The sequence below is a fragment of the Vulpes vulpes genome, chromosome 2, assembly GCF_048418805.1.
Source record: "Vulpes vulpes isolate BD-2025 chromosome 2, VulVul3, whole genome shotgun sequence".
NCBI classification, from domain to species: domain Eukaryota; kingdom Metazoa; phylum Chordata; class Mammalia; order Carnivora; family Canidae; genus Vulpes; species Vulpes vulpes.
Window position 1 is genome coordinate 121,002,981 of NC_132781.1, and position 24,930 is coordinate 121,027,910.

Sequence of the window (24,930 nt, forward strand, 5' to 3'; positions counted from 1 at the left end):
GCAACTTAAATTTTGGTGGAAGGAGACAGACATTGAGGAAACAAGATGGGTTATCAAAAGTCAAGTGCTATGGAGAGAAGTTAGGGGAGGCAGAGTGTGATGTTGGAATTTTAAAGAGTGTAGAAGACTTCATCAAGATAGCAGTTGTACAAAGGCTGAGCAGTATGGGAGTGTACCATGTGAGCACCTGGGAGAAGAGAGTCTAGATAGAGAGAGCAGCAAGGGCCAGCGCCCTTGGAGTAGAGCATGGGAGCCAGTGAGAGCTAAAGTGGACTGAGGAAGGGAGAGTAGTGAGAGGTTGGACAGTGGAGGCAGACTGCTTGACCTTTGGATTCTACTCTAAGAAGCCTTTGAAGGGCATTGAGCAGAAGTGTGATAGGGTCTTAGATTTTAGGAGAGCATGTGAGCAAAGGTAGAAACAGACCAGTTAGGAGACTACTCTAGTAACTCAGGTGACAAGTGGAGGTGGCTTGGTCCTCTGTGCCAGCACTTGGAATCCTGATGAGTGGTCAGATTCTGTACTTAACCTTGAAGATAAAACTTCAAGGATTTACTAATAGATTGCATGTATAATATGAGAAAGTGAGGCATCAGAGTTGATTTCTAGCTCTTTTTGTCTCAGTAATTGAGACAGGAAAAGCTATAGATGGCAGAGATTTGCTGGTGAAGATCAGAAATTTATTTGTGGATAGAGGAGTTTGAGGTGCCTGGCAGTGATCTCAGTGGAGATGTTGGGTAGGCAGTTGGGTGTTGTAGTCTGGAATTCAATGGCGTCTTGGCCTGAAGATGGAAACATGGGAGTCAATGTATAGATGGAATGTGAAGCCATGAGACTGGATGAAATTACTAAGAGAGTGAGTTATATGGGAAGAAGAGGTCCAAAGACTGAGTCTTGGAGCCCTCCAAATGCCAAGAGTTCAGGGTGATGTGAAGGACCCAACAGAAGAGACAGCAAGTGACCAGTAAGGTCAGAAAAATCAGTGTGTGATGTCCTGGAAGGCACGTCAAGTTTGAAGGAAGGAGTGGTGAGCTGTCAGGTAGTGCAAATAGGTCAAGAGATAGGAGCTCAAAGCATTGACTTAGTGATCATTGTGGCCATTGGTGACGTTGACAAGTGTCAAAGTGACAAGGGAGGTGAAAATCTAGAATATATTTGAGAAAGAATGGGGTATCCTCACAATAAGAAAAAATGCTGAACAAAATCAGGTTTTCTTCAGTCCATCAAAGAAAAGAGGTCACAGGGCGAGCCACCACAAAAACTAGAGAAAAAAAATGCAGAAAATACAGATCTGTTCACCTAAAGGAGAAGCTGCTAGAGCCAATTATCAGGATTGAAGTGAATTACTGGGGGCTGAGTGTGGACTTGCTTGAGAGTTTAAAACTCCTAGGAGTTACTCTATGTGGTCTCCCACACTGGTGGGATTTATCTCCAGGAGCTTCCCCAGATTCTCAATGTAAAGATGACAGAAAAATCCCCTTCTGCAAGGTGGAGGGGGAAAGTAGCCATTTTAAAATACACCCCGAATTTTCTGTTTCCATGGCAGAAGGCTGCCCTCAAGCAGAACTGCTTTGCCAGAGTCTTCTCTAACCTTGGAGAAGGGCACTTGGATGGCTTAAGCCCCCCCCTTAGCCTTCCTGTCTCATATAAGAAAAAAAAAGGGGGGGGGGGCTAAGGCACTTCTGAAGATCTTGGCCCAGGGACTCTAGCTCACTAAAAAAGACAAAACAGATATAAGATATAGAATAATTCTCCCTAATACCCTACCAGCAGTAGAGCTCTAGTATTATAACATGGATTACAGCTTTTAAGAAAACTGTAAGACACAGACTCTATTTCAAGGAGTTTCTAGGGAAACCCAAACATAGAAAGGGAAGACAAAAACAAGGACACAGCAGACATTGCTAGTCATGTAAACATAAGACCTCACGCCCAAGGCCCATTGACTTCAGTTCCTGTTACCCAATATATATCATGTCCAGCTTCCATTCTTGTATAAAAAGTATACAAGGATGCTAAGTAGCAAGAAACAAAGTCCGATGAAACAAAGCAAGCATGAGAACTAGACTCAGATACAGCAGAGATTGTACTGTTATATCAGACTGGGAATTCACAGTAACAAGGATTAGAGGTGCCTGGGTGGCTCAGTCGGTTGGGCTCAGGTCATGATCCCAGGGTCCTGGGTTAGAGCTCTGCATTGGGTTCCCTGCTCAGTGGCAAGTTTGTTTCTATCTCTGCCCCTCCCCTCTGCTCATGCTCTTTCTCTGGTGGTCTCTCTCAAATAATCTTTTTAAAAAAATAAAATAATGATTAATATGCTGAAATCTCTGATGGAAGAAGTGGACAACGTACAAGAACAGTTGAGTAATTATGCAAAAGATGGAAACTCGAAGAATCAAAAAGAAATACTAAAAACAACAGAAACAAATGCCTTTGAGGGGCCCATCAGTAGTCTCAAAACACCTAAGGAAAGACTCGGTGAGCTTGGAAATATGTCAAGAGAAATGTTTCACACTGAAATTTGAAGAGAAAAAAGGAATAATTTTTTTTAAAGGTATAGAATATCCAACAATCCTTAGATAGTTACAAAGGTGTAACATATACATAATGGGAATACCAGAAGAGAGGCAGGAGGAGAGACAGGAGAGCCCAAAAGGGGTAACTTCCAAAAGTTTTGCAGTAAAGGGAATCAGAGACTGAGGCTACTACAGGAGGAGAAATGGTGTAAAGAGTTTTGTTTATAGGGGTGCCTGGGTGGCTCCATTTGTTAAGCATCCTGATTCTTGATTTCAGCTTGGGTCACGATCTCCGGGTTGCAAGATGGGGTGAGCCTGTGTCAGGCTTTGCACTGGGCATGGAGCCTGCCTAAGATTCTCTCTTTCTCTTCTTCTGCCCCTCCTCAACCCCACCCCACACCACCCTCGTGCAGACTCACTCTCTTAAAAAAAAAAAAAAAAAATGTTTTAAAAGACTGTTTTATATGCCGATAGGAGTGATCCAGGAAAGCAGGACATTTTGATGCTGCAGGGGAGTGGCGGTCTTGCTGGAACAATCCCTCAAGGAGGCAAGAGAAGTGGGATCTAGTATTCAAGTGGAGGAACTAGACAAGGAGCAAATAATAGGAAGAAAGCAAAGTAGGAAAGCAAGGCTCTCTGGTGGATATGTGTGATGGTTGTGGAAGTTCTTTCCTGCTTGGTCTGATTTTCAAGGTCATAGCTGAGAGAAAAGCTGGCGGCAGAAGCAGTGGAGATTTGAGGCTTTATGAATTAGTCTTAGGACACTGAACAAACAAGAGGAATACAATGTGGTTGCCATCTGGTGTTAAGGCCTCCCTTAAAGCTCAAAATACTATGTTCTATTTATCATTATTATATAACTCAGTAGTCTGTCAAAATATAATTTGTTAGAAATGTATACTTGCTTCACTAGCATCTCATCACAGTAAGGATTTGGGTTCCCAGGAATGAGGCATCAAATTTAGTTAGATCTCCTTAGTATGTCAACTGGGTAATCTCTTATCAGATAATATGCTGTTACTTCCCCAGGTTCTTGTGTATGTTCACTACTATTGTGGGGAACTATTCAGGATTATAGTTGAACAAATATAACAGCTGCCTTCTGGATATCAAGGCACTGAGAGGGATGGCATAGAGCAATATTTAAGTCTGCCTTCATAGAGCTACATTTAGTGGGAAGCAAAATACACAGTAGGTAGTAAAAGAGCTGGGTCAGGGAGTAGGGACTGTGGATTGCTACTTCATACTGAAGGGTCAGGGGAGATCTCTGATAAATCACACTGAAGCAGAGACCCAAAGGAAGGAAGGGAGTAAGCCTTTGATATATCTGGGGGAAATAGTGGGCCAGGATCTTATATCTATCTCAAAGTACTTTCTAAACAGATTAAATAGAAGAGGCCACACCCCATTTATGTCAACATGCAGCTGCTTTTTATGAAATGCAATAAAACGTTAAACACATTCACTCCTCTCTTCCTGAAATACGGTACCATTTATACTCAACAGTATCGTTTCGTTTTCCTCTTTGAGTATCGGATTTGTGATTTCACAGATTCAACTTGTTCCATTTAGCTGTATTTAATATTTTCGTACTGATCAAATTGTCGCAACCTGAGCAGCAGAAGCCCCATTAAACTGGCTGTTTTGACCTTTCATTACTACCCTAAGCCTTTTTTTAAAGCACCCTTATTTTTTGGCAGCAAGATATTCCAGGCTCACTGTGATCCCCACCCCAAAATGTAATTACCTCTTTTCCAAGGAGCCAAGAGTACCATCAGAGACCCAGTCTGGCTCAGGAATATATACATCCCACTTGCTCTGCATAAGAACCGGTTATAGCGGGATGACATTGCTACCGTTGGACCATCAGAGAAAACAGGCCTGGGAAAGAGATCTTTTTAAGATCCCAAGTTCACACAGCCATGTCCAGCTTAGCTGTTGTGACTAAATTTTTTCATTCTAATTTTTTTCTAGAACATTTAAAAATGTATTTATTTAAAATGTAGTCTCTCCTTCACCAGATAAACAAAATGCAGTATATCCGTACCACAGAATACTGTTTTGCAATAAAAAGGGAATACTGATATGCATTAAATGGATTAACCTCAAAAACATTCTGCTTAGTGAAAAGCCACACTCACAAGATGGCATGCCATAGGATTCCACTGATGCAAAATATCCAGAAAAGGTAAATTGTAGAGACAAAGGAGATCTGTGGTCACCTGGGCGCAGTAGGAGTAAGGAGCTCTTGGGGATAGAAATGGATGTGATAGGAAATTGCAAGCTCCAAAGACAATACAAATCAGTTTATATTTAAAATAGGTGACTTTTGTGGGCATGTAAATTATATCTCAATACAACTGGTAAAAAATTAAACCCTTTTGCCAACTTCTACTTGTCCCTCAACTGTTTATATTGATCCAAGATGTTCAATTATATTTACTTTTCTAACAAAAAAAAAACCCCACAACTAAACGTATTTTCCATACCCTGCAGTTCTTTTATCCCTCCTGGTCACAAGTCTCCTTATTCTTTTTAGAAGCTGTACCTTGTTTGGATCCCAGGTACAGCCAGAAGAACATCACAATCTATTACTCATCCGTTCAAGCTCACCATTTTATACAGGTGCTTCATTTTTATAAACGATTTTATTCTCCCCGTGACTGAAGACGAGGTCAACAGTTGCCATGATTGTGCCTTCCTTAAGATTTTATTTATTCATGAGAGACACACAGAGAGAGGCAGAGACATAGGCAGAGGGAGAAGCAGGCTCCCCAAAGGGAGCCTGAGGCAGGACTTGATCCCAGGACCCAGGGATCACGCCCTGAGCCAAAGGCAGGTGCTTGCCCACTGAGCCACCCAGGTGCTCCTGAGTGTGCCTCCCTATAGAGCTGTTGTGAGGAGGGAGTGTGAAGCTTTGCTCACCCACTCTTCCCAAAATATGTAAACAGCAACCCAGACCACTGTCTGCCCTCTGGGGGGTGCAAGTCCACAAAGACACATTTTATTTGAAAATACTGGATTTAATAGAAAATATCACATTGTAAACAAGTCCACTGATCCATTAGCTTAAGACAGAATAACAGCACAATCACGTATAAAAGCTAAAGACAAAACACTGGTACCCAATACAGTACTTGAAGAGAGGCCTGAGCTAGTCTCTGAAAGATCTTTCCCAGAAAGAAAGGAAGTAGGAGCTTCAAACAGGCACAGAAACAGGAAGGGGAAGGCAACATCCGCTTCACAAAGGCTTATGAGAATCTAAAGGCAGGGCAGTAAATTCATTTTGTGAACAAGAGGTGAAGGATAAAGGGACAAAGGAGTCTGTTATTTCCTGATGCTCTGGGAACATCAGACCACACCACAGGAACCTGAGCGGGTGGGAAGGGCAGGGTATTTTAAGTGGAGAAAGGCTACTATTAGGCAACTTTAGAAGCATTTGGTATGTTGTCCGGGCACTCAGCACTCAGAGAAACAGGATAACATGTTGTTCCTGTTGTGACTAAACTTAGGCCTGAGCTGCTTGCCCCGGCCCCCTTTGCTGAACACACTATGGCAGGATCTGTTGCCCCAGTGAGACCTCGGAACAACAACATGGGTGCCAGAGGGTCCCAGAGGGAAGGGAGTTTGATGTGGCTAGGCACCTTGAGGCTCTGAGTGTATCAGCAAAAGCCTTCTCTTCAGCCCTAGCCACCCATATCCTCCCCCAGGGGGTCCTCTTGAGTTCACAGAAAGGCCAACTGTGAGAGCAGGGGGAAAAAAAAAACAACTAGCTAGGGAAAGAAAGGAATCATTTTCTTGCCGTGGCACTTATAACTGAACAGAAGGTTGAGACTTTGTTCCTTAACCTAGAACTAGAACACTGAATTCTCAAAGGAGAGGCAGGCCCACTCAAGAGGGGCTTTCAAAGCCTCTCCAAACAGGTTCTGGCCAATATACACAGGCCCCCGTACTCCCACAATGGAGAATCAGTGTATGTAATGATAGAAATTTCTGACAGGAGTGTGTCGTCTGTGAGAACTGTGCCAGAGGCAGAACAAAAGCTAAAAATCCTGATCTGTGTAGGGCAGACCTCAAAATTCCAGAGTACATTTTTCAGAGACGCTTTTTCTGATTAAAGTAAGTTAGAAAACATGTCCTTCTCCCTGTAGCTAAACTCTCATGACTAGGTTCCATGCTGCATAGCCAAGAAAAATATCCATTGATCTGGAGTAACCATACTGGATTAAAGAAACACCATTCTGTTCTCCTAAAGGCAATTTCCAGAATTTGCTCTGCCTGTCCTAAAGAGGTACTCGATGCTAGGATGGGTACAGGCTAATCACCGTATGGTTTCTCAGAAGGCTGGTTTTTCTCTGTTTCTTTCTCTTTGATACTGTACAAGGGGTCCACCAACTTGTTATGAACAAGCATTAAACCTGTGAAAAATTAAAAACAAAGGTACTTAAATGCAGGTAGAAGCAGTGTACTACATTATGAACAACAATATCCAGCAGCTCTCAAAGTTTGTCCTAGTACTGAAAACCATCTTTTCTCTGTGACTCCAAATGATATAGATACTAAGAGTAAGAAAAGAATTTGTTATTCCCAGTGAATGCTAGAATCCACAACCCTTTTATAAATTCAGTCTTTAGAGGTGTTGGCTATCAAAAGGTTAATCTCGTCACCAAAGAATAAATTCGTAATTTGTCTGCTTAGTAAATGAGGGTTTTCCCCTAAGTTTGCCTAAAGCAGTGTGTCCTTTTTAAAGTAGAAAAGATCCTCGTGACAGTTTGGCGCCTTACCTAGAAGGGAGAGGCCTGTATGAGACCTGGAGAGATTAAAACAAACCCAAAACCTGAGGTTCAATATCCCTGCCAAGAGAACACCACACAGCTGCTGGACTACTTTCATTTCATTTTCTTTGTGCCTCCTCAGAACAAATGGGCCTCCAGAAATAGACCCTTGCAGTCATGGATGGAAAAGCAATGACCGTAAGGTTTGGTTTTTATTGAAATCAAGAGTTGTCTATGAAACCAGCCAGAGCAAGAAAACTAGATCCACTCCTCACCTCCGGCATACCCTAAAACCTGGCCACCTACTTCCGGACCCACTCTTCCCCTCCCCTCACCTTTGAAATACTTGACAGTTTTCACTTTCAGCTCCAGGGTGGCATCTTCGTCGCACACAAACACCGTGCGGGGATGCTGCTGGAAGGCAGACACAGTCCACATGTGGCTCACTCCTTCCTCGATGGCCTTGTACAGAGCAAAGGCCTTGTGAGCACCCGTGATGAGGATCATCACCTGGGGATCAGAAAACAAGCCTGTGATGCAGGAGGATGAGCAGTGGAACCTGGAATCCAGAGGCCTGAATTCTGGTCCAGCTACCCCAACTGGCTATAAGCACTGTGTGTTTTTAAGATATGGTTTATAAGTTGTTAGCCTGCAGCACACTGCTCCCTGCTCTGTGTGCATCACCCATGACCTGAGGCTGGGAGCATCATCAGCCCCATAACCTATGATGAGGAAATGAACTCCAGGGGACTAAGTAGTTTAACCCGGGTCATTCTGTTTTTGTTTTTTGTTGTTTTTTTTTTTAACCCAGGTCATTCTGACCCAGAGTCCATGCTCTAGACCACCAGGTGATGATGCCTCCTGGTACCTTTGACAACAGCTGTGAACACATAGGCCAAAGGCCCATGCCTCTGACCCAACAGTTGGGACACTGGTTCCCCAGGAGTCCTAGGCTGAGTTTTCACAAGTGCAGTCTGAAGAAGAGGGGTCCCAGCCTGCACCATCTCCAAGAACCCGTGAAGTGACGGGGGTAATGGTTATATGTGCAGCTGCTGAGGTTCAATCCCACAAAAGCTGCCCCTTAATCTGGTCACTTTCAATTCCAGGTATTAGACTGACTAGCGGGACCTGGAATGATGCTTTATGTTCAAATAAAGCAAAGACACCCGACTCCCTCAACAGTTAAAATGTTAAGAACATAAGTGCTGGAAAGTGACTGTAAAGGTACCTTGCTCTCTAGATTTCCTCTCATTGCGATGCACTTGTACCACAGGGTTGTGAACAAGATTTACTGTTTCTTCAAAGAAGAGAAACCAGAGAGGCATGGAGAGAATGGAACTCTTTTTATTCAGGATCCCAGAACTCCTGATTTCCAGACTCAGGTCCTTCCCCAAGCATGATACCCTCACGTGACAGGGAGGGCCCTCACACCCTAGTGTTAACAAGCCGTGAGGCCCAAAACAGCAGGGTAACCCTCCACAGTACTGAGTCAAAAGTTACCCAAGACAAAGCTGGTAACACTCATTTCACAAAGTTCTCTTGAAATAGGGAGCTTTTTTTCACTGATTTAGACCTTTGTTCACAGATTTGGGCAAAGAAACTTGAAGCTAAAATGTCAGTGACTGCTGCCCACTGACTATACCCCTGAAAGGAAGAGAAAATGCATTTAAAATTCTAGTGAAAGATAGTAAAGAAACTAGAACCACAAAAAATTAAAATGATACCAAACTTTCTAGGGAAAAACACACTAAACTGGGTTAAGACACTTAAATCACACTTCTCCACATTTAGGAGTCCCCAAGCACAAGGCCATAACCACATGTATCCCGGGTGGCAGGGGGACCTCCGTTCAAACAGTGACCTCCACTCACTGCAGGGAGTCCCTCTCAGTACCTGGGCAAATAGGCCCATTCCTATTCAGACATTAGTGGTGCTCAGCATCTCTTGGCCTTAAACTCCAAAGGGGCACATAAGCAGAGGCCAGGGAGCCCACAGCCTCTCGTGCGGAAAGGGCTCCACTGAGAATAGAATAATAGTTACCTCCAAAGAGGAAGGAGGAACAGTCATAGGATGACCTGGGAGTTTAGCCTTATTTATAACGCCTTCACTTCTAGTAACCGTGTACTCAGATGGTACTGGATAGTTAACAACCAGACAAGTCCAACCCCCTAAGGAAGGCCTGTGGACCCCAGTGCCCTTACCTCTCTAGCATCCATTAGAGTGCCCACACCCACCGTCAGGGCCATGGTGGGCACCTTGGTGAGGTCACCATCGAAGAACCTAGCATTGGCCAGGATGGTGTCCATGGCCAGAGTCTTCACACGGGTCCTGGACACCAGACTGGAGCCCGGCTCATTGAAGGCAATGTGTCCATCAGGCCCGATGCCTGCCCAAGAGAAACAGCCAGGACAGCCCTGTCAGCCCCAGAGATCCAAGATTTTAAGAATGGACAATCTACCCTTCCCCACCTGGGGTGTGTGAAAATCTTTGAAATCACAACTCTGTTCTCATTCACCCCCGGGGAAGATACACTTGAAGCACAGGTCCTCTCCTCTCCCCACATCCTGCCCATTTTCTGTTTGAGGCACACACACACATTTCTGTTTGTCTGGTCACCTTGCTACCACCCTCAAAAGCTAAGTAAGCAGTACTCCAAATAGCTTCTGCTTCACCAGATCATTGAAGGGTAACTTCTTTAACTTCTTTCTCCTGCCAGTAGTCAAGGGTCCTGGTGCTGGGATTAGTCCCAGCAAATGAAGAGCAGAGACTGAACAAGGGTTGCAAAGTTTATAAAATCTTAGAACATGAGAGCTCTCAGCCTTTTCCTCCTACCCTGAAGTAAAGAAGAGTTAGGTCTAGAGCAGTAAAAGGCACTCCAACTTACTACCCCTGTAGATGACTTCAGAGATGGCAAAAAGATGGAAACGTAAGGGGACAGCCCCGGGTAGGAAGAAAACACAGACTGACAGGGGAAACCCTAGGTTCCTGCTTTCTTTCCACTGCTCTGGCTGACCTTGGGCAAGTCACAAAACTTCTCTGGTTCAAATGGCTATCTATAAGGTGCAGGGGCTGAGTGTGGAATCTTCTGGAACTATATGAGTCTTTGATTTTTACTGTGTAGGTTAAGTCCCATGGACTGATCCATATAAAAACTTAAGGAACAAAATCTTAGAGTCCAAATCCAAATATCTCACTTTACCAACAAGGCACTAAGGTTCAGAAAAAGGAGACGTCCAAAACCACACGGTCACTGAGTGGCCCAGTCAAGGCAGGGAGGGAGGGCTCCTACTCTGTCTTCCCTGCCTACTCAGGGTGATAAATGATTCCCACTGTTACTACTGCACTGTGAGGAAGCTGTTGGGAGACAGGCCTAGGTCTTAGCTTCCCCTCCACGTGTTTGCACCACCCTGGGCCTGCCCTGGACACATAGCACAAAGTGTCACACTCACCTCCAACAAACAGCTCAATGCCCCCCGCGGCTCTGATCTTCTCTTCAAAGGCGTCACACTCAGCCTGCAGGTCAGTTGCATTCCCATCCAGAATGTGGGTGTTTTCTGGGCGGATGTCAATGTGCTTGAAGAAATGGTTCCACATGAAGGAATGGTAACTCTCCGGGTGGTCTCGAGGAAGGCCTGTGGGGCCGCGGCTACACTCAGTCATGCCAGGTGGAGCCAGAGCCCTCCTCCCAAGGAGGATGCCGAGAGGCCCTCAGACCTCCACAACCCTTGCAGGGGAATGCCTATAAGGGGGCCTTGGACACCCATCCTCTGACCCCGAGCCACTGGCCATCGGCTGAGATGGTACCCCTGTGCCCACCCACCACCACAGGTGGCGGCAGGACTGGGCCAGAGTAACTGCACATCAAGAGCCTGAGAAATCCCTTCATCTGGATCTCCTTCACACAGGGAGTAATTGTAGACGGGAGGCCAGGGCTACTCTCTGCTTCCTGAGAAGGCCTAGCAACCTGGGCATAGGCCTTGGGCCATCTGGGAAAGGAAGCATGCATACCCCCTGCCCTGTGCCTCCCACCCCACCATTCACCCCCATATACCCCTTTCAACCTGAACCCCAACCTGAACACCAGCTGGTTGGAGAGAATTATCTCAGGGCTTCCCCAAAATGATTTCTAGCCAAGAAGAAAAAGTTTCAAGTGGATGTTTAATTAAACATGAAGAGTGTTTAATGCCAGCCTTAAAAAGGAATGAAATTCTAACACATACTGCAACATGGACAAACGCTGGGAGGTTTTGTTGAGTGAAATACGCCAGTTGCAAAAAAGGCAAGTACTCTACGATGCCACTTAAACGAGGTATCCCAAGTAGTGAAATTCACAGAAGCAGTAAAATGCTAGTTGCTAGGGCTTGGGAAGCAGCACACGGGTAGTTGGTGTGGAATAGTAGAGAGTTTCAGTTTTCCAAGATGCAAAGAGTTCTGAGATTGGTTGCACAACACCGTGAATATACTTAACACTGCTGAACTCCACATAAAACAATTGCTGGATGGTAAATTTTACGTGTATCTTACCACAACTGAAAACAAAAATGTTTAAAGTGAAGCCTTACGAAATGATGGGAGAGGGGGGCAGGGAGATAGAAGACCAAGGTATAGCTTCCCAGCACCGGAAGGGCCACCAGTCTCTGCTCCTCTCCCAGTGTGCCCAGCAGGGAGCGGAGCTAGAGGATGACACGGAAAGACCAGACACAGACACTGCGGAACACACCCAGCCACGATCCCCCTGGTTACAGAAAGAAGTGGCGTGGAGCTAGGGAGGAGGAGGAGATGCTCTCATATTTAAAATGCTCGCTGTGTACAAAAGGCTCCCCTACCTGGTAGATCCCTTAATGCTTACAACCCGAGGTCAGCTGTCATGGCACCATTTTGTAGGTGAGTACACCAAGGCCTGGGAGAGACGGGCGTCGCTAATTGAGCTTATCACCAAACATCACTGGTCCCGGAGACATCCCCATTCTACTCCTGGGCTGAGCCCGGAGGGGGAGGAGCAGGACCCTCCTGGAATCAGGTGAGACCTTGAAAGAGACAGACTCACCCACGTACTCATCCATGTTGAAAGTCTTCACATATTTGAAGGACAGGTCTCCATTCTTACAGTACTCAATGAGCTTCTTGTAGCAACCAATTGGGGTGCTCCCTGTAAGAGAGGCCACAGCCATGAACACCCTTCAGCTCCTAGTTCCTGCGGAATGAGTCAGGATTCTTCAGCAGGGAGACCCTATGAGATCTGAGACGGCAGGTCAGATCCGAAGTCCTGCCCCCGGTGCCCCAGTGCCATCCCGTAAGTGCTTCTGAATGCCTCCCTCCCCGCCAGACTGCCAGCTCCAGGGCAGGCCTGCGCCTGTCCACTCTGCTGCTGAATCCCGGTGCTCAGCACACTGCTGAGGGGAATGACTGGAATAGGAACCTGGGTAAATATCACACTTACGTATTCCCTGAGCAACTAGTATGTGGGAGGCGGTGGGCCACAAGATGGGAATGGAGGAGGGAGAGCCACAGCAGCCACGGTGAAAGAGCTCCAGGTCTAGGACTGCAATGTGAAGCAGTAATGTCCGCCATGACCAGGCTAAGTCTGCGGGTTCAGGGAAGACTTCCCCAAGGGGCAGCAGACTCATGTGAGCTGAGTCTCATTAAAAAGTCTCTATGTCATAAAACATAAAGGCAGGAAGACCTCTGTAGATTAAAAAACTAAATATGCATGAAGTTTGGATACTGGATTATTGGGGGGAAAAACATAAAAGATAAATGTGGACAATTAAGAAAAAATGTTACTATTGTCTGTATATCAGTGATACTATAGAATGATTTTTAATAGGTATGATAGCAGCGCTACAGTTATGCAACAGGATGTACCCTTATTCTGAGGAGATACATGCCCAAAGAGCAGAGGTCAAGTGTCAGAAGGTTTGGAACTTACCTTCAAGTAGCTCATTAAAAAGTGTGTGTGTGTGTGTGTGTGTGTGTGTGTGTGTGTGTGTAGACAGAGAATATGAGGCAGAAGAGATGAAGTAGCTTCAAGTAGCTCGTTCAAAAGTGTGTGTGTGTGTGTGTGTGTGTAGACAGAGAATATGAGGCAGAAGAGATGAAGGGTAAATGTGGCAAATGTTAATAGCTGGTAAGGTTGGGACGCCTGGGTGGCTCAGTGGTTGAGCATCTGCCTTCAGCCCAGGGCGTGATCCTGGGGTCCGAGGATCGAGTCCCCGCATCGGGCTCCCGGCATGGAGCCTGCTTCTCCCTCTGCCTGTGTCTCTCTGCCTCTTTCTTTCTGTGTGTCTCTAATAATAAATAATTGGTAAGGCTAGGAAAATGGTACTGTCCTTTCAGCTTTTGTAAATATTTGAAATATTTTTAAAATAAGATGGAGGGGCACCTGGGTGGCTTAGTTAAATGTCTGCCTTTGGCTTAGGTCATGATCTTGGGGTCCTGTGATCGAGTTCCACATCAGGCTCCCTGTGAGAAGCCTGCTTCTCCCTCTGCCTCTCTCTCTCTCATGAATAAATATTTTTTAAAAAATAAGAAAATGGAAAGAAGCCCCACCCAAATCAGATTGCTCTTTTCAGCATCTACTAATGGCTTCTCATTTCAAAAAGTGACAACCAATCCTCACAAAGTCTCTACATACCTTGGCCCCTGGTTACCACAGCAGCTCAAGGTAGGTCCACCTCAGCCAGCATTGCTCTTCCTTCAGGGACCTATGTGATTCTCACTTCTGGCCTTTACTCAAATGTCACTTTCTCAGAAGGACCTTCCCTGCCACCATAGCCAATGCTGTAACCGCCACCCCTGCCTAGACACTCCTTATCCCCCTTCCCTGTTTCATTCTTCTCCTTCACTCATCACCATCTAATATACTCTGTATTTTGTCAATTAACTTGCTTATTCTGTCCCACTCAGGAAGGCAAGACTCTATGTCTTTGTCATTGTATACGCAGCACCTAGAAGAGCTCAGCATACAGTGGGCATTCAACAAATACCTGCTGAATGGAAGTTCCCTCCCTGTCCCCATCATCAGTCTGTCCCTAAGACAAGGCCTCAGCCATGCCTGAGCCACACACTTCCCCGGCCTCCCGCTGAGCTTCATCATGTCCACTTTCCAAATTTCTCTGTTTCCCATCAATTCTGTGCTCCCCAATATCTAGCCAGTACATTCCTTTTCTGCTTAAGTTAGCCGGAGTTGGTTTCTTTGATTTCCACCCAGAGCCCCGACAGAAGCCATGCTCCAAGGAACCAAAATGGAAATACTGTGCTGGTTCAAGTAGGACAGTCGGGAAGGGGCCAGATCTCAGAGGACCCTGAATGCCACACCAAGAAGCTGGGATCTGATTGTGCAGGTGATAGGGAGTTAGGGAGGGATCTCAGCAGAAACAGAGACTGACCTAGAGAAGCACCACAGTTAGAAAACAGGATGTTAGTGCAGCCCCTCCAGGACCTGAGACATTAGTGGTTTCATAGAGACGTGCAGATACTGCTCCCACAAACCTCTCTGGTGCAGAGGCCCACAAACTTCATCCCACAGGCCAAACCTAGCCTGTTGCCAGTGTTCATACAGCTCATCAGTTTTTTACATTTTTAAAGTATAAATATCAGAAGAATATTACTTTGTGACATGTGAGAATTATATAAATTCAAACTTCAGCATCCATCAAGTTTTATTGGTAGATGGCTATGCACATTCATTTACGTGTTATCTGCAGCACTTTTGAGATACAAGGACAGTAAGCAGTTGCAACAGAGGCTATATGGGCAGGGAAGCGTAAAATATTAACTCTGTAACCATTTACAGAAAAAGTCTGAAAAAAAAAAAAAAAGAGAAAGTCTGAAGTCTCCTGCTCTAGTGGATGCCACACTGGGACAAATCCACCCAAACTTGGAGAGAAAGAATCAGGACATTTGCCTTGAGGAGCTGGGGTCAAAAAAAATATCCTCCCATAAAAGCACTATTCTGATTTTTCCATAAGAAACTGAGACTAGGGTCGCTTGGGTGGCTCAGTGGGTTAAGCGTCTGCCTTCGGCTCAAGTCCTGATCCTGGAGTCCTGGGATCGGGTCCACACTGGGCTCCCTGATCAGCAGGGGAGCCAGCTTCTCTCTCTGTGTGTCTCTCCCTCAGCTCGTGCACTCTCTCTCTTTCAAATAAATGATAATTTTTTTTAAAAAATCCCTTGGCTCTGTGAGCCCACATACCTGGCCCCTTAAAAACCCTAATGCTCGCTCACTTTCGCGAAATCCTTGGCACCCTCTCCATCCCACAACGCACCAGTAGGAAGTCCCAGGGTGAAGTACTTGTCTGGCCCTGGGTTGAACTGGATGATGCGGTTCCTGATGTATTTGGCTGCCCACTCGCTGGCCTGAGAATAATGGTCCAGGATGATTAGCTTCATCTTGTCCTGGAGGCGGCAGGTGACAAAAGGAATCCGTGGTAAAGGACAGGGAGATAGGGATGCAGGCGGCTGGGGGGAGGGGAGAAGTCCTTCTCACCCAGCAACACCCTCTCCCCAGGGTGTCTCTGAGAGAGGAGGAGGTAAAAAGACCCCACCGTCCAGTTCACACAGGCTGGGCCCATGCCGCCGCCACCCACCAGGAGGCGCTGCTGGAAGACAGGCCGGGTTCTGACCTCAGTCCCTCCATTTACCAGCTAACCAACCGCAGGACCTTGGTCAAAGGGCTCAAGTTCTCCCAGCCTGCTGCTTCTTCCGCGAAGATGAGGACAACAGTACCTCCCTGACAGAGTCCACGATGGCGAATATCAGACGAGGCTGCATGTGCACCACGCAGTGGGCTAGGACCCGGTCGCTCGACCCCGCCCCTGTCCCGCCCCTCCACCCCACGCGCTGGCTATTCTGGATCCCGGCCTCTTCCTCCATAGAGGGGGCCTGCGATCGGATCGGGCCACCAGGGCAGGGGAGAGCCACGGGGTCTCCCGGAGGGGTGCTGCCGCCCGCCGGCCTGGCTCTGCGGACCGTCAGTTCCCCCAGAGCACACGGGGGACGTAACCTTCCCGCACGGCGACCAGAGCGGGAGGCGGAGGTGGCCGTCTAGGCCAACCCAAGGGCACGGGAGGTTTTCCCGACCCCGATGGCGACCCCATCGCCCCTCCGGCCCCGCGCCGGGAAGGGGTCCCGGCAGCTCGCGGGCTCCGGCCTGGGGGCCCGGGGCGGGGTCAGCGCCCGCGCCCGCCCCCGCCCGCGAGGAGGGCCCCCGCCGGCCCCGCTCCCCACTTACTCGGACGCCTCCCGCGGCGGCGGCGGCGGCTGCGGCAGCGCCGGCGGCCCCGCCCCGCGCGGCTCACGTGGCCCCGGGTCACGCGGAGCCCGCCCCGGGGGGCCGAGTGCGGGCAGAAGCGCAGGGGCCCGGCTCGGAGCCGACTCCGCCCCGCCCGCCGCCCGTCAGCCTCTCGGGAGCGCGCGGGCCTGGGAGCGGCCGCGGGGTGGGGGGCGGGGGCGGGGAGCTGCGGGGGGACGAGCAGAATCGTTCCCTTACAGGTCCCGGGGTTGGGCCTAGCTCTGCCTTCGGTTTAACTTTTTTAGCTCTTTTTTTCCCTTTAACCTAGATATTACAACTTTTTTGCCTTAAATACAACTGGATTTTTCTTCCTTTTTTTTCCCTTCTGAGCTTAATCTTCACAGCAGTCTGTACTAGGGAAAAAAGGAGGTCGGTGGTTGCCCCAGCGCCCCACCCCCAGATAGCACTGCCAACAGTGTAGGCTACATTTCCAAATTGTTTTCCTTCGAATATACTTAATTTTTACAGAAATGGGAACACGCCACACGTGGCGTTCACATGGAGCAAGGTGGGGATTGGGCGCACCCCTCCCCTGGGGCCCAGCTGCAGCTCCAGAGCAGCTTGATGGAGGTGATGTCCGTCTGGTGAGGCCCTACGCGATGTGGTGGAGCTATTACCTCTACAATTCTGTGGACTTGCTCCTTCTGCAGTCAGAAACCTCATCTCAGCTTGAGCACTGTAGATTTTTCACAACCCCAGTCTCCAAACACATCAGATAATGGGGCCTGGTCTGCAGCAGCTGCATTCAGATGGTTCCAGGAAGAGTGACCTCATGTAACTTTAATTGGGCCTGTCACCCTCACCCCCCTTACCCTTTCTGTAGGGAACCAGTTCCAGGTCTCAATTAAGCCTAGCAGCTCTGGAATCAAAGAGCTTAGGGGACGAATCAGAAAGATCTCATCTAGTCAATCCCTGGTTCTGGAGCAAGTGACTCCAGCAAATGACTCAACTTCTCCAGCTCTGAATTTTCTCTTCTGGAACACGAGAATTGAATGGGAATAAGTAATAGTGACCTCATGTATTTGTTGTGAGTACTGGATGAAACAGTGGCATAGCTTGGCTCTCATGGCCAGCCATGATTACCTCTTCCCCAGCTTCCTTGCAGCCTTCTCTGCCCTGACATGCTCCCTGTCCTAACCTCCTGTCCCCTCATGTCCCTCCCACTGCACGCCTGGGTTTAAACTTACCCATACCCAACCTTCCATCTTCTTGTGTTAGAACTAAAATGGGCTAATTAAAAGAATTGTGGATTCATCCTCACAGTGGAACACTCTGTAGCTCTCCTGTGGATGGACTGGTACATTTTCATTGCTCTTGCTTTGAGGAAACACGTTGCCCCAAGCCTCAGAAAATCCTGTGCAGTCCCTGAGGTTCATGTGAGGTTTGTGAAGCTAGTCCTACCCCTTGGCCTAAGATCTAATCAATTAGAAATCTCCATGCCCCTGGCAATGATTGATTCAGGGCTAGGCAGACATGGAAGATGCATACCCAACAGCCACTCACAGGCTCCCTTCTTGGCTGCTTCCTGCTGTAGCCTCTGGAAAGTTAGCTACTCTCCCACCTTCTCAGTGAGGATGTGGCCAGGTAACCTAGTTCTGGCCAGTGAAGTAAAAACACTGCTCTGGGAAGATACTTGACTTTCTGAGAAAAGTGCCATGCTTGTGAAACAAACTGTCTCTGTTCCTTTCCTTTTCCTCCTGCTTTGAAGGCAGATGTGATGGGTGGAGCTGGGAAGGCTGTGTTATAACCATGAGGCAATAAGCATTAGGATAGAGTGAAGGCTAGAAAGAACTTAAGGACTTAATATTTCACCAGTGCTGGGGCTTCTGCTTCTGGACTTCTTCTAAGTAATAAATATCCTCATGGTTTAAACTTTAAGCCACTGTTAGTAGAGTTTTCTACAACTTGAAGTTGAAAACATGACTCATCGTTACAGCAGATGATTCAGAGCTTCCTCGGAGTTTATGCTGGTATTTTGAGGAGATACGTTGTGGGGAGCTGTAAAATCCAGGAAAGCTTAGAGCTGCCAGTGAGAAAAGAGATACAGAGATACAGAACCCTGATGACATCATTTGAGCCACTTCGATCTGGCCATGTCTGAAGCCAAATATACCCTGTTAAGTTCAATAGTTGGATGAATGAATGAGTGAAAACATAAATAATTTTTTTTACCCTGAGGCTAGTTAGAGAAAATCCTGGAAGGATGTTTTGTTATCTAATGCTGCATAATAGATTATTCCAAAACTCAATGCCTGACAATGAGTCCAATAAGAGCTACAGAGGATTGGGGTGTCAAGCCACGAAAAGACATGGAAGGAAACTCAAGTGTTTGTCACTGAAAGAAACTGATCTGAATAGCCTATGTCTGCCATAATATTCCAAATATATAACATTCTGGAAAAGGCAAAACTGGAGAAACAGTAGAAAGATCAGTAGTTACCAGCAGTTAGGGAGGAGGGAAGGATGAATAAGAAGAGCACAGAGAATTTTTAGGGCAGTGAAACTGTTCTGTATGATGCTGTAATGGTGGGTATGTGTCACTCTACGTGGGTCTAAACCCATGGAATATACAAGAATGAACCCTGATGAAAATGGTGGGCTTTGGCTGATTCCGATGTGTAAGTGCGGGTTCATTATACAAAAAACAGATATTTATTATATTTACATAATAAATGTGCCCCCCTCTGGTGGGAGATGGTGATCATGTGGGAGGCGGTTCATGTGTGAGCACAGGAGACATACAGGCAGTCTCGGGATCTTCCTCTCAATTTTGCTGTGCACCTAAAACTGCTCTAAAAAAATATTTTAAAAAACATTTATTGGGGGATCCCTGGGTGGCGCAGCGGTTTGGCGCCTGCCTTTGGCCCAGGGCGCGATCCTGGAGACCCAGGATCGAATCCCACGTCAGGCTCCCGGTGCATGGAGCCTGCTTCTCCCTCTGCCTGTGTCTCTGCCTCTCTCTCTTTCTCTCTGTATGACTATCATAAATAAAATTTAAAAAAAAAACATTTATTGGGGTGCCTGGGTGTCTCAGTGAGCTAAGTGTCTGCCTTCAGCTCAGGTCATGATCCCGAGGTCCTGGGATTGAGCCCCTGCATTGGGCTCCCTGCTCAGTGGGGAGCCTGCTTCTCCCTCTCCCTCTGCTGCTCCCCTTGCTTGTGCTCTCCATCAAATATATAAATAAAAATTTCTTAAAAAATTAAAAAATGAAAATAAAACATTTTTATCATCTCTCATGATTTCTGTATGCTAGATATTCAGACAGGATACAGTGGGGATGATGTCTGGAGCCTCAAATGTAAGACTCGAAAGCTGGAGCCGGAATCATGAGGGTCGTTTACACATGTCTGGTGGTTGATGCTGGCTGTCATCTGGAACACTCACGTTGGGACTTCTCGTTGTGGCCTGGGCTGGGTTCCAAGGGCAAGCATATTCGACAGATGTGGGTGCCGTATCATGGAATGGACTCCAGAGCCACACTGTCTGGATTTGAATCCCAGCTCCACTACTTACTAATTGGGTAACTTATGGTAAGTCACTTAATTTCTCTGTGCCCTAATTGCTTCATCTATAAAATAGGAAAAATATCTTCCTTATCATATTTGCTATTATAACTAAGAATGATTACCTCAGGGAGGAATAAATGATTTAATAGATGTAAGGCAATTAGAATAATGCCTGGCACAGAGTTAGCCACCACTAAGGAATCATTTTGAGATGGGTCTCGAAAGAGAATTAGGATTTTATCATTGAAGAAGAGGAGGATGGCTTTATAGGCAGGGGTGATCCAAAACATGGAGGCACAGAAACTGGGCCTGAGGTGTTCACCAATTTAAAAAATAAAAACACAGAAGACCCAGTTAAATTTGAATTATTCCTAATTGCCTACATGTATATATTTGAGATTTTTAAAATATTGCATTTCTTTAAGATTTACTTATTTATCTGGGGGGGGGGGGCAGTGGGGAGGAGCAGAGGAAGATAGAGAAAATCTTAAGCAGACTCCCTGCTGAGTGTGAAGCCTGACTCAGGCTTGATTCCACTACCCCGCAGATCATAACCTGAACCAAAATCAGGAGTTGGATGCTTAACTCATTGAGCAACCCACGTGTCCCAAGACACACATATTCTAAAAACAGACTTGTTTATCTAAAGTAAATTATAAATATCTAAATTACATACCTATTTATTCCATTATATTTCCCTGGCAATTTGGCTCTCGTTAAGAGTTCCTTGTTTTGGGGCACCTGAGTGGCTCTGTCCAGTTAAGCATCTGCCTTCAGCTCAAGTCATGATCCCAGAGTCCTGGAATTGAGCCTCACCTCGAGCTCTCTGCTTGTTGGAGAGCCTGTTTCTCCCTCTCCCTCTGCCTGCTGCTCTCCCTACTTGTGCACTCTCTCTCTGTCAAATAAATAAAGTCTTAAAAAAAATAGTTCCTTGTTTTGCAGAATTTGCTTATAAAATTCCCTGAAGTTACAGTCTATGTTCCATTTACATTTTAATGTGATTTCTGCAATGGTCATATTCAACTAATTCTGTTCTTGGCCAACGAGAAATTGTGCTCAGAATTAGCATTATGAACCAGCATATGGAACATGTACTTGCAAAGAGTTAACAACACTAAGAATTGCTCTTCAGATGTGATTGGTTGAAGCACATAATACCATCTTTCGTAGAATAACCTGCTTTTCCACTCTTCAGGATTACATTGCATCTCTTAATCAATAACTTTGTAAAGTGCCCAGTAACAGAAAGGAGCATTGTCATCAATTTCTATTCCTTTTTTCTTCAGTACTACACATGTTGATTTGACTTGTTCCCATGCTGAAACAGTGTTTAGTAACACCTATGCCAAAAATCTTATTTTTCAATGAGTGAAATCCATTTTGAAAGATAGTCATAGCAGGTGCTGAAATAATTATCCACTTTGGGCTGAAATTTATTTTCCAGCTCATACATAATATCCCTTTTAAGAATAGCTTTGGGGACACCTGGGTAGCTCAGCGGTTGAGCATCTGCCTTTGATTTAGGGCGTGATTCCTGGATCCCGGGATCAAGTCCCGCATCGGGCTCCCCGTGAGAAGCCTGCTTCTCTCTCTATCCATGTCTCTGCCTCTCTCTGTGTCTCTCCCATGAATAGATAAATAAAATATTTTTTTTTAAAAAGAATAGCTTTAAGGGGTGCCTGGATGGCTCAGCCAGTTGAGACTCTGACTCTTGATTTCGACTGGGGTTATGATCTTGGGGTCATGGGATTGAGCCCCATGTTGGGCTCTACACTCAGCGTGGAGTCTGCTTGTCCTTCTCCCTCTGCTCCTCCCCCTGCTCTCTCTCTCGGATAAATAGTTTTTAAATGTGAGAGAAATGAAGAATACTGAATGCCAATAAAATCACAAAAATCCTAAATTGATCACTTAGAACAGTATCAATGCTGAAATAGGAGAGCAATTTCACAACAGTTACTTCAATCCTAATGAAAAAGACATCGAGTACTGTTGAGTAGCATTATGCAGAGCATGATTAGAATGACCAACCATAGAATTATTTATGCTGTGCTTTGACCTTGAATAAGTATTGTTTATACCCTTATACAAGCATTCACCAAAAGTCGTTTGTATTATCTCCAACAAAAGTAGTAAAAACATTTTTTTAAAGAATTATTCATGAGAGACATACAGAGAGAGGCAGAGACATAGGCAGAGGGAGAAGCAGGCTCTCTGTGGGGAGCCTGATGCAAGACTTGATCCCAGGGCCTCTGTATCTCATGACCTGTGCCAAAGGTAGATGCTCAACCACTGAGCCACCCAGGTGTCCCAGTAGTAAAAACTTTTTTTTTTAGTAAAAACATTTTTAACAACTTTTAAAATATATACAATAAAATTGCATATATTTAATGTATGCAATTTGATGAGTTTGGACGTATGCATACACCTGTGAACTGTCACCACAGGCAAGATAATACACATATCCATCACCTCCAAAAGTGTTTTTGTGCATCTTTGGTGTGTGTGAGATTAACTCTCTTAGTGAGTTCACTCTCTACCTAAATTTGCTGCTGTGTCTGAGGTTTTATCTGGAAGAGAGTTTACTCACAATAGCCTTATTAGCACTTTTTTTTTTTTCAAGAAAATTATTGCACAAAGGAAAAGCTGTTTCTGCATTGAGATTACTTACATTGTGGCTGTGCCATAATGTGAGACATTTAGATCTTTGATCACCTCTGTAATGCTAAATGGAGCTTTTACATTTTTATTATAGCAATGGAGTTCATCCTACTATTTGAAATTTCCTTGTAATTTTGCTTTTGTTTTGTTTTGTTTGTTTTGCTTGCAATTTTGGAACCAGAAAACACTTTCAGGTTATTTGAGCTGAAAGAGTGATCATATCATATACTGTGTGGAAGGCAACTACATTTCTGCTGCAATTATTTTATCATTTTAGCCTAAATTTCTCTTAATTTAAAAAAATCTGTTTATCACTTTCCTTAACACTAGTTGAGGAAATCATACGTCTCTGATGCATAGCTGTTAACAAATGCTGATTTATATTGGCTTACTACAATTTTTTTTGTAATGTTAAACGAACAATTGCATACTGCAGAAAGCTTCAAAAGGAATTTTTCCTCATTTAATAGATGACTACTGCTCAGAAAGTTCAGCACAAAAATTTCTGCTTGCTTTTGGTTTGGGGGTGTGGGTTCAGATGCACAGAAATAAAAAATAGATAATAGAAACCACTGCAAGAGTCCAAGAGCTGAATTCGAAGATCTCATAACTGCATCAGTGCAACTGCACTCACAAGTCTGACCTCACAAACAAACCATCAACGGGAGTCCAAACGGTGAAAGGGCTGCAAATTTGCAAGGTAACATTCAGTTGAACTTGATATTTGATACAAAAAAGATGAACTTCATGTCTGCCTGAAAGTGAGAAGTGTGCTTAAGTCTTACTTGGCTAGAGCTGGTTTTAGGTAAGGTTTGGGGAGACGCGACGCCAGGCGCTGGTGGCCTTTCGGGAGAGCAGGTCCGCAGGGGTGGGAAGGACTCTCAGCTGGGTTCCAGCCGCGCAGAGCAAAGCTGCCCTTGGCTCGCTGACTTTCCAGCCCGGGCTCCGGAGTGAGGGGCTTGCTGATTGGCTGCTGTCTGCACAGGGGCTTCCTGATTGGCTGGCTTTCGGAGGCTGGGGCCGTGCGAGACTTGCTCTCTTTCCGAAGCTTGTTACCGGGGTGACGTTATCGCTGATTGGCTGATGGTCAGAACAAAAATCTGAAGTTACCTCTTATTGATAGTGCTTGCTGTTCACGATCTGGGACTTCAGCCAAGGAACAGTATTTTCCTTTCCTGAATATGAAAATAAGTACCTTTAATTTGCAGTCTTCCCTTTTATAAACTTCCCCTCAGTTAAACCTGCAGGTGACCGTATGGGATTGTCCAGATCTTTCTTCGAAGAGATACGCTTTTCAGTTAGTGTGGCCTTTAATTGATTTAAGTACCAATGATGGTGGAAGAAAAATAGCTCTAACGTTTTTTTGTGTGGTTTTTTTTTTTTTTTTTTTTTTTTTTATAACTTAACTACATTCGTGGCATCCTGTTGGTCAGTAGAGAGCTCAGGACAAAATACAGGACAAGTCCTGTATATACAAGCAACTCTGGGGAAAGTGGAGGGAAAAGAAGAATCCCCGTCCCCAACAGAAGGAAATCTAATTCTCATTTCCTTCCAGACGGGCATTCATTATAGCCCCACTTTGTTAAAGGAAAATATTGGAAACAACCTAAGTGTCCATCATTGGGGAACTGGTTGGATGAAGTTTTGCAGCTCTATAAAATGGAACACAATGCAGCAGTTAAAAGGGAGAAATTTCGTGAACTGCTATAAAGACTACTCGATAATTTAGTATTAAAAAAAAAACAAGATGCAGGGGTGCCTGGGTGGTTCAGTCTGTTAGGCGTCTGCCTTTGGCTCAGGTCATGATCCCAGGATCCTGGGATTGAGGCCCATGTCCGGCTCCCTGCTTAGTGGGGAATCTGCTTCTCCCTTTCCCGTGCTTGTGTGCTCTCTCTCTCTCTCTCTCAAATAAATAAAATCTTTAAAAAAACAACAACAACAGGATGCAGAATTCCAGGTATGGTATCTTCGACACTAAAGGATTCATGGGGATCACGGAGTAGGAATAAATATATGTTCCTATATGCATAGACTGTCTCTAGAACGACATTTAAGAACAGTCATGATGATCTTCTTGGGGGAGGAGAGCAGAAAAGCTTCGAAGCTGAAGGGAAAGGAGGAGAGTCTTCCTTTTCACGTCATATCCTTTTGATACTGTTTGATTTTTTTTATCCTTTGTGAGTGC

General features: G+C 45.6%; 1 protein-coding gene across 7 annotated transcripts; it reads right to left on the reverse strand.

Moving 5' to 3' along the window:
• Window positions 1–5,516: 5,516 nt before the first annotated feature.
• GNPDA1 (glucosamine-6-phosphate deaminase 1) lies at window positions 5,517–16,641 on the reverse strand. Of its 7 annotated transcripts, none has more exons than XM_072749867.1 (8): window positions 16,522–16,581; window positions 15,932–16,020; window positions 15,557–15,686; window positions 12,337–12,438; window positions 10,739–10,921; window positions 9,491–9,675; window positions 7,625–7,799; window positions 5,517–6,932 (listed from the first exon to the last, which is right to left on the reverse strand). In XM_072749867.1, exons 3-8 carry the CDS (start codon window positions 15,678–15,680, stop codon window positions 6,832–6,834), a joined length of 870 nt encoding a protein of 289 aa, XP_072605968.1. In that variant the 5' UTR covers window positions 15,681–15,686; window positions 15,932–16,020; window positions 16,522–16,581; the 3' UTR covers window positions 5,517–6,831. The 7 variants fall into 7 exon arrangements, with proteins under 7 accessions (XP_072605968.1, XP_072605967.1, XP_072605971.1 ...); XM_072749866.1 differs by having other exon boundaries at window positions 15,932–16,055; XM_072749870.1 differs by having other exon boundaries at window positions 16,017–16,055; window positions 16,522–16,560.
• Between the last annotated feature and the right edge of the window lie 8,289 nt (window positions 16,642–24,930).

Coding starts and splice junctions, on each gene's coding strand:
- GNPDA1 (XM_072749864.1), bottom strand. CDS start 16,163: ATGGAGGAAGAGGCCGGGATCCAGAATAGCCAGCGCGTGGGGTGGAGG. Junction 15,687..16,016: donor TCGTGGACTCTGTCAGGGAG/GTACTGTTGTCC, acceptor TGCCGCCTCCAG/GACAAGATGAAGCTAATCAT. Junction 10,922..12,336: donor CAACATGGATGAGTACGTGG/GTGAGTCTGTCT, acceptor GCGGCCCCACAG/GCCTTCCTCGAGACCACCCG.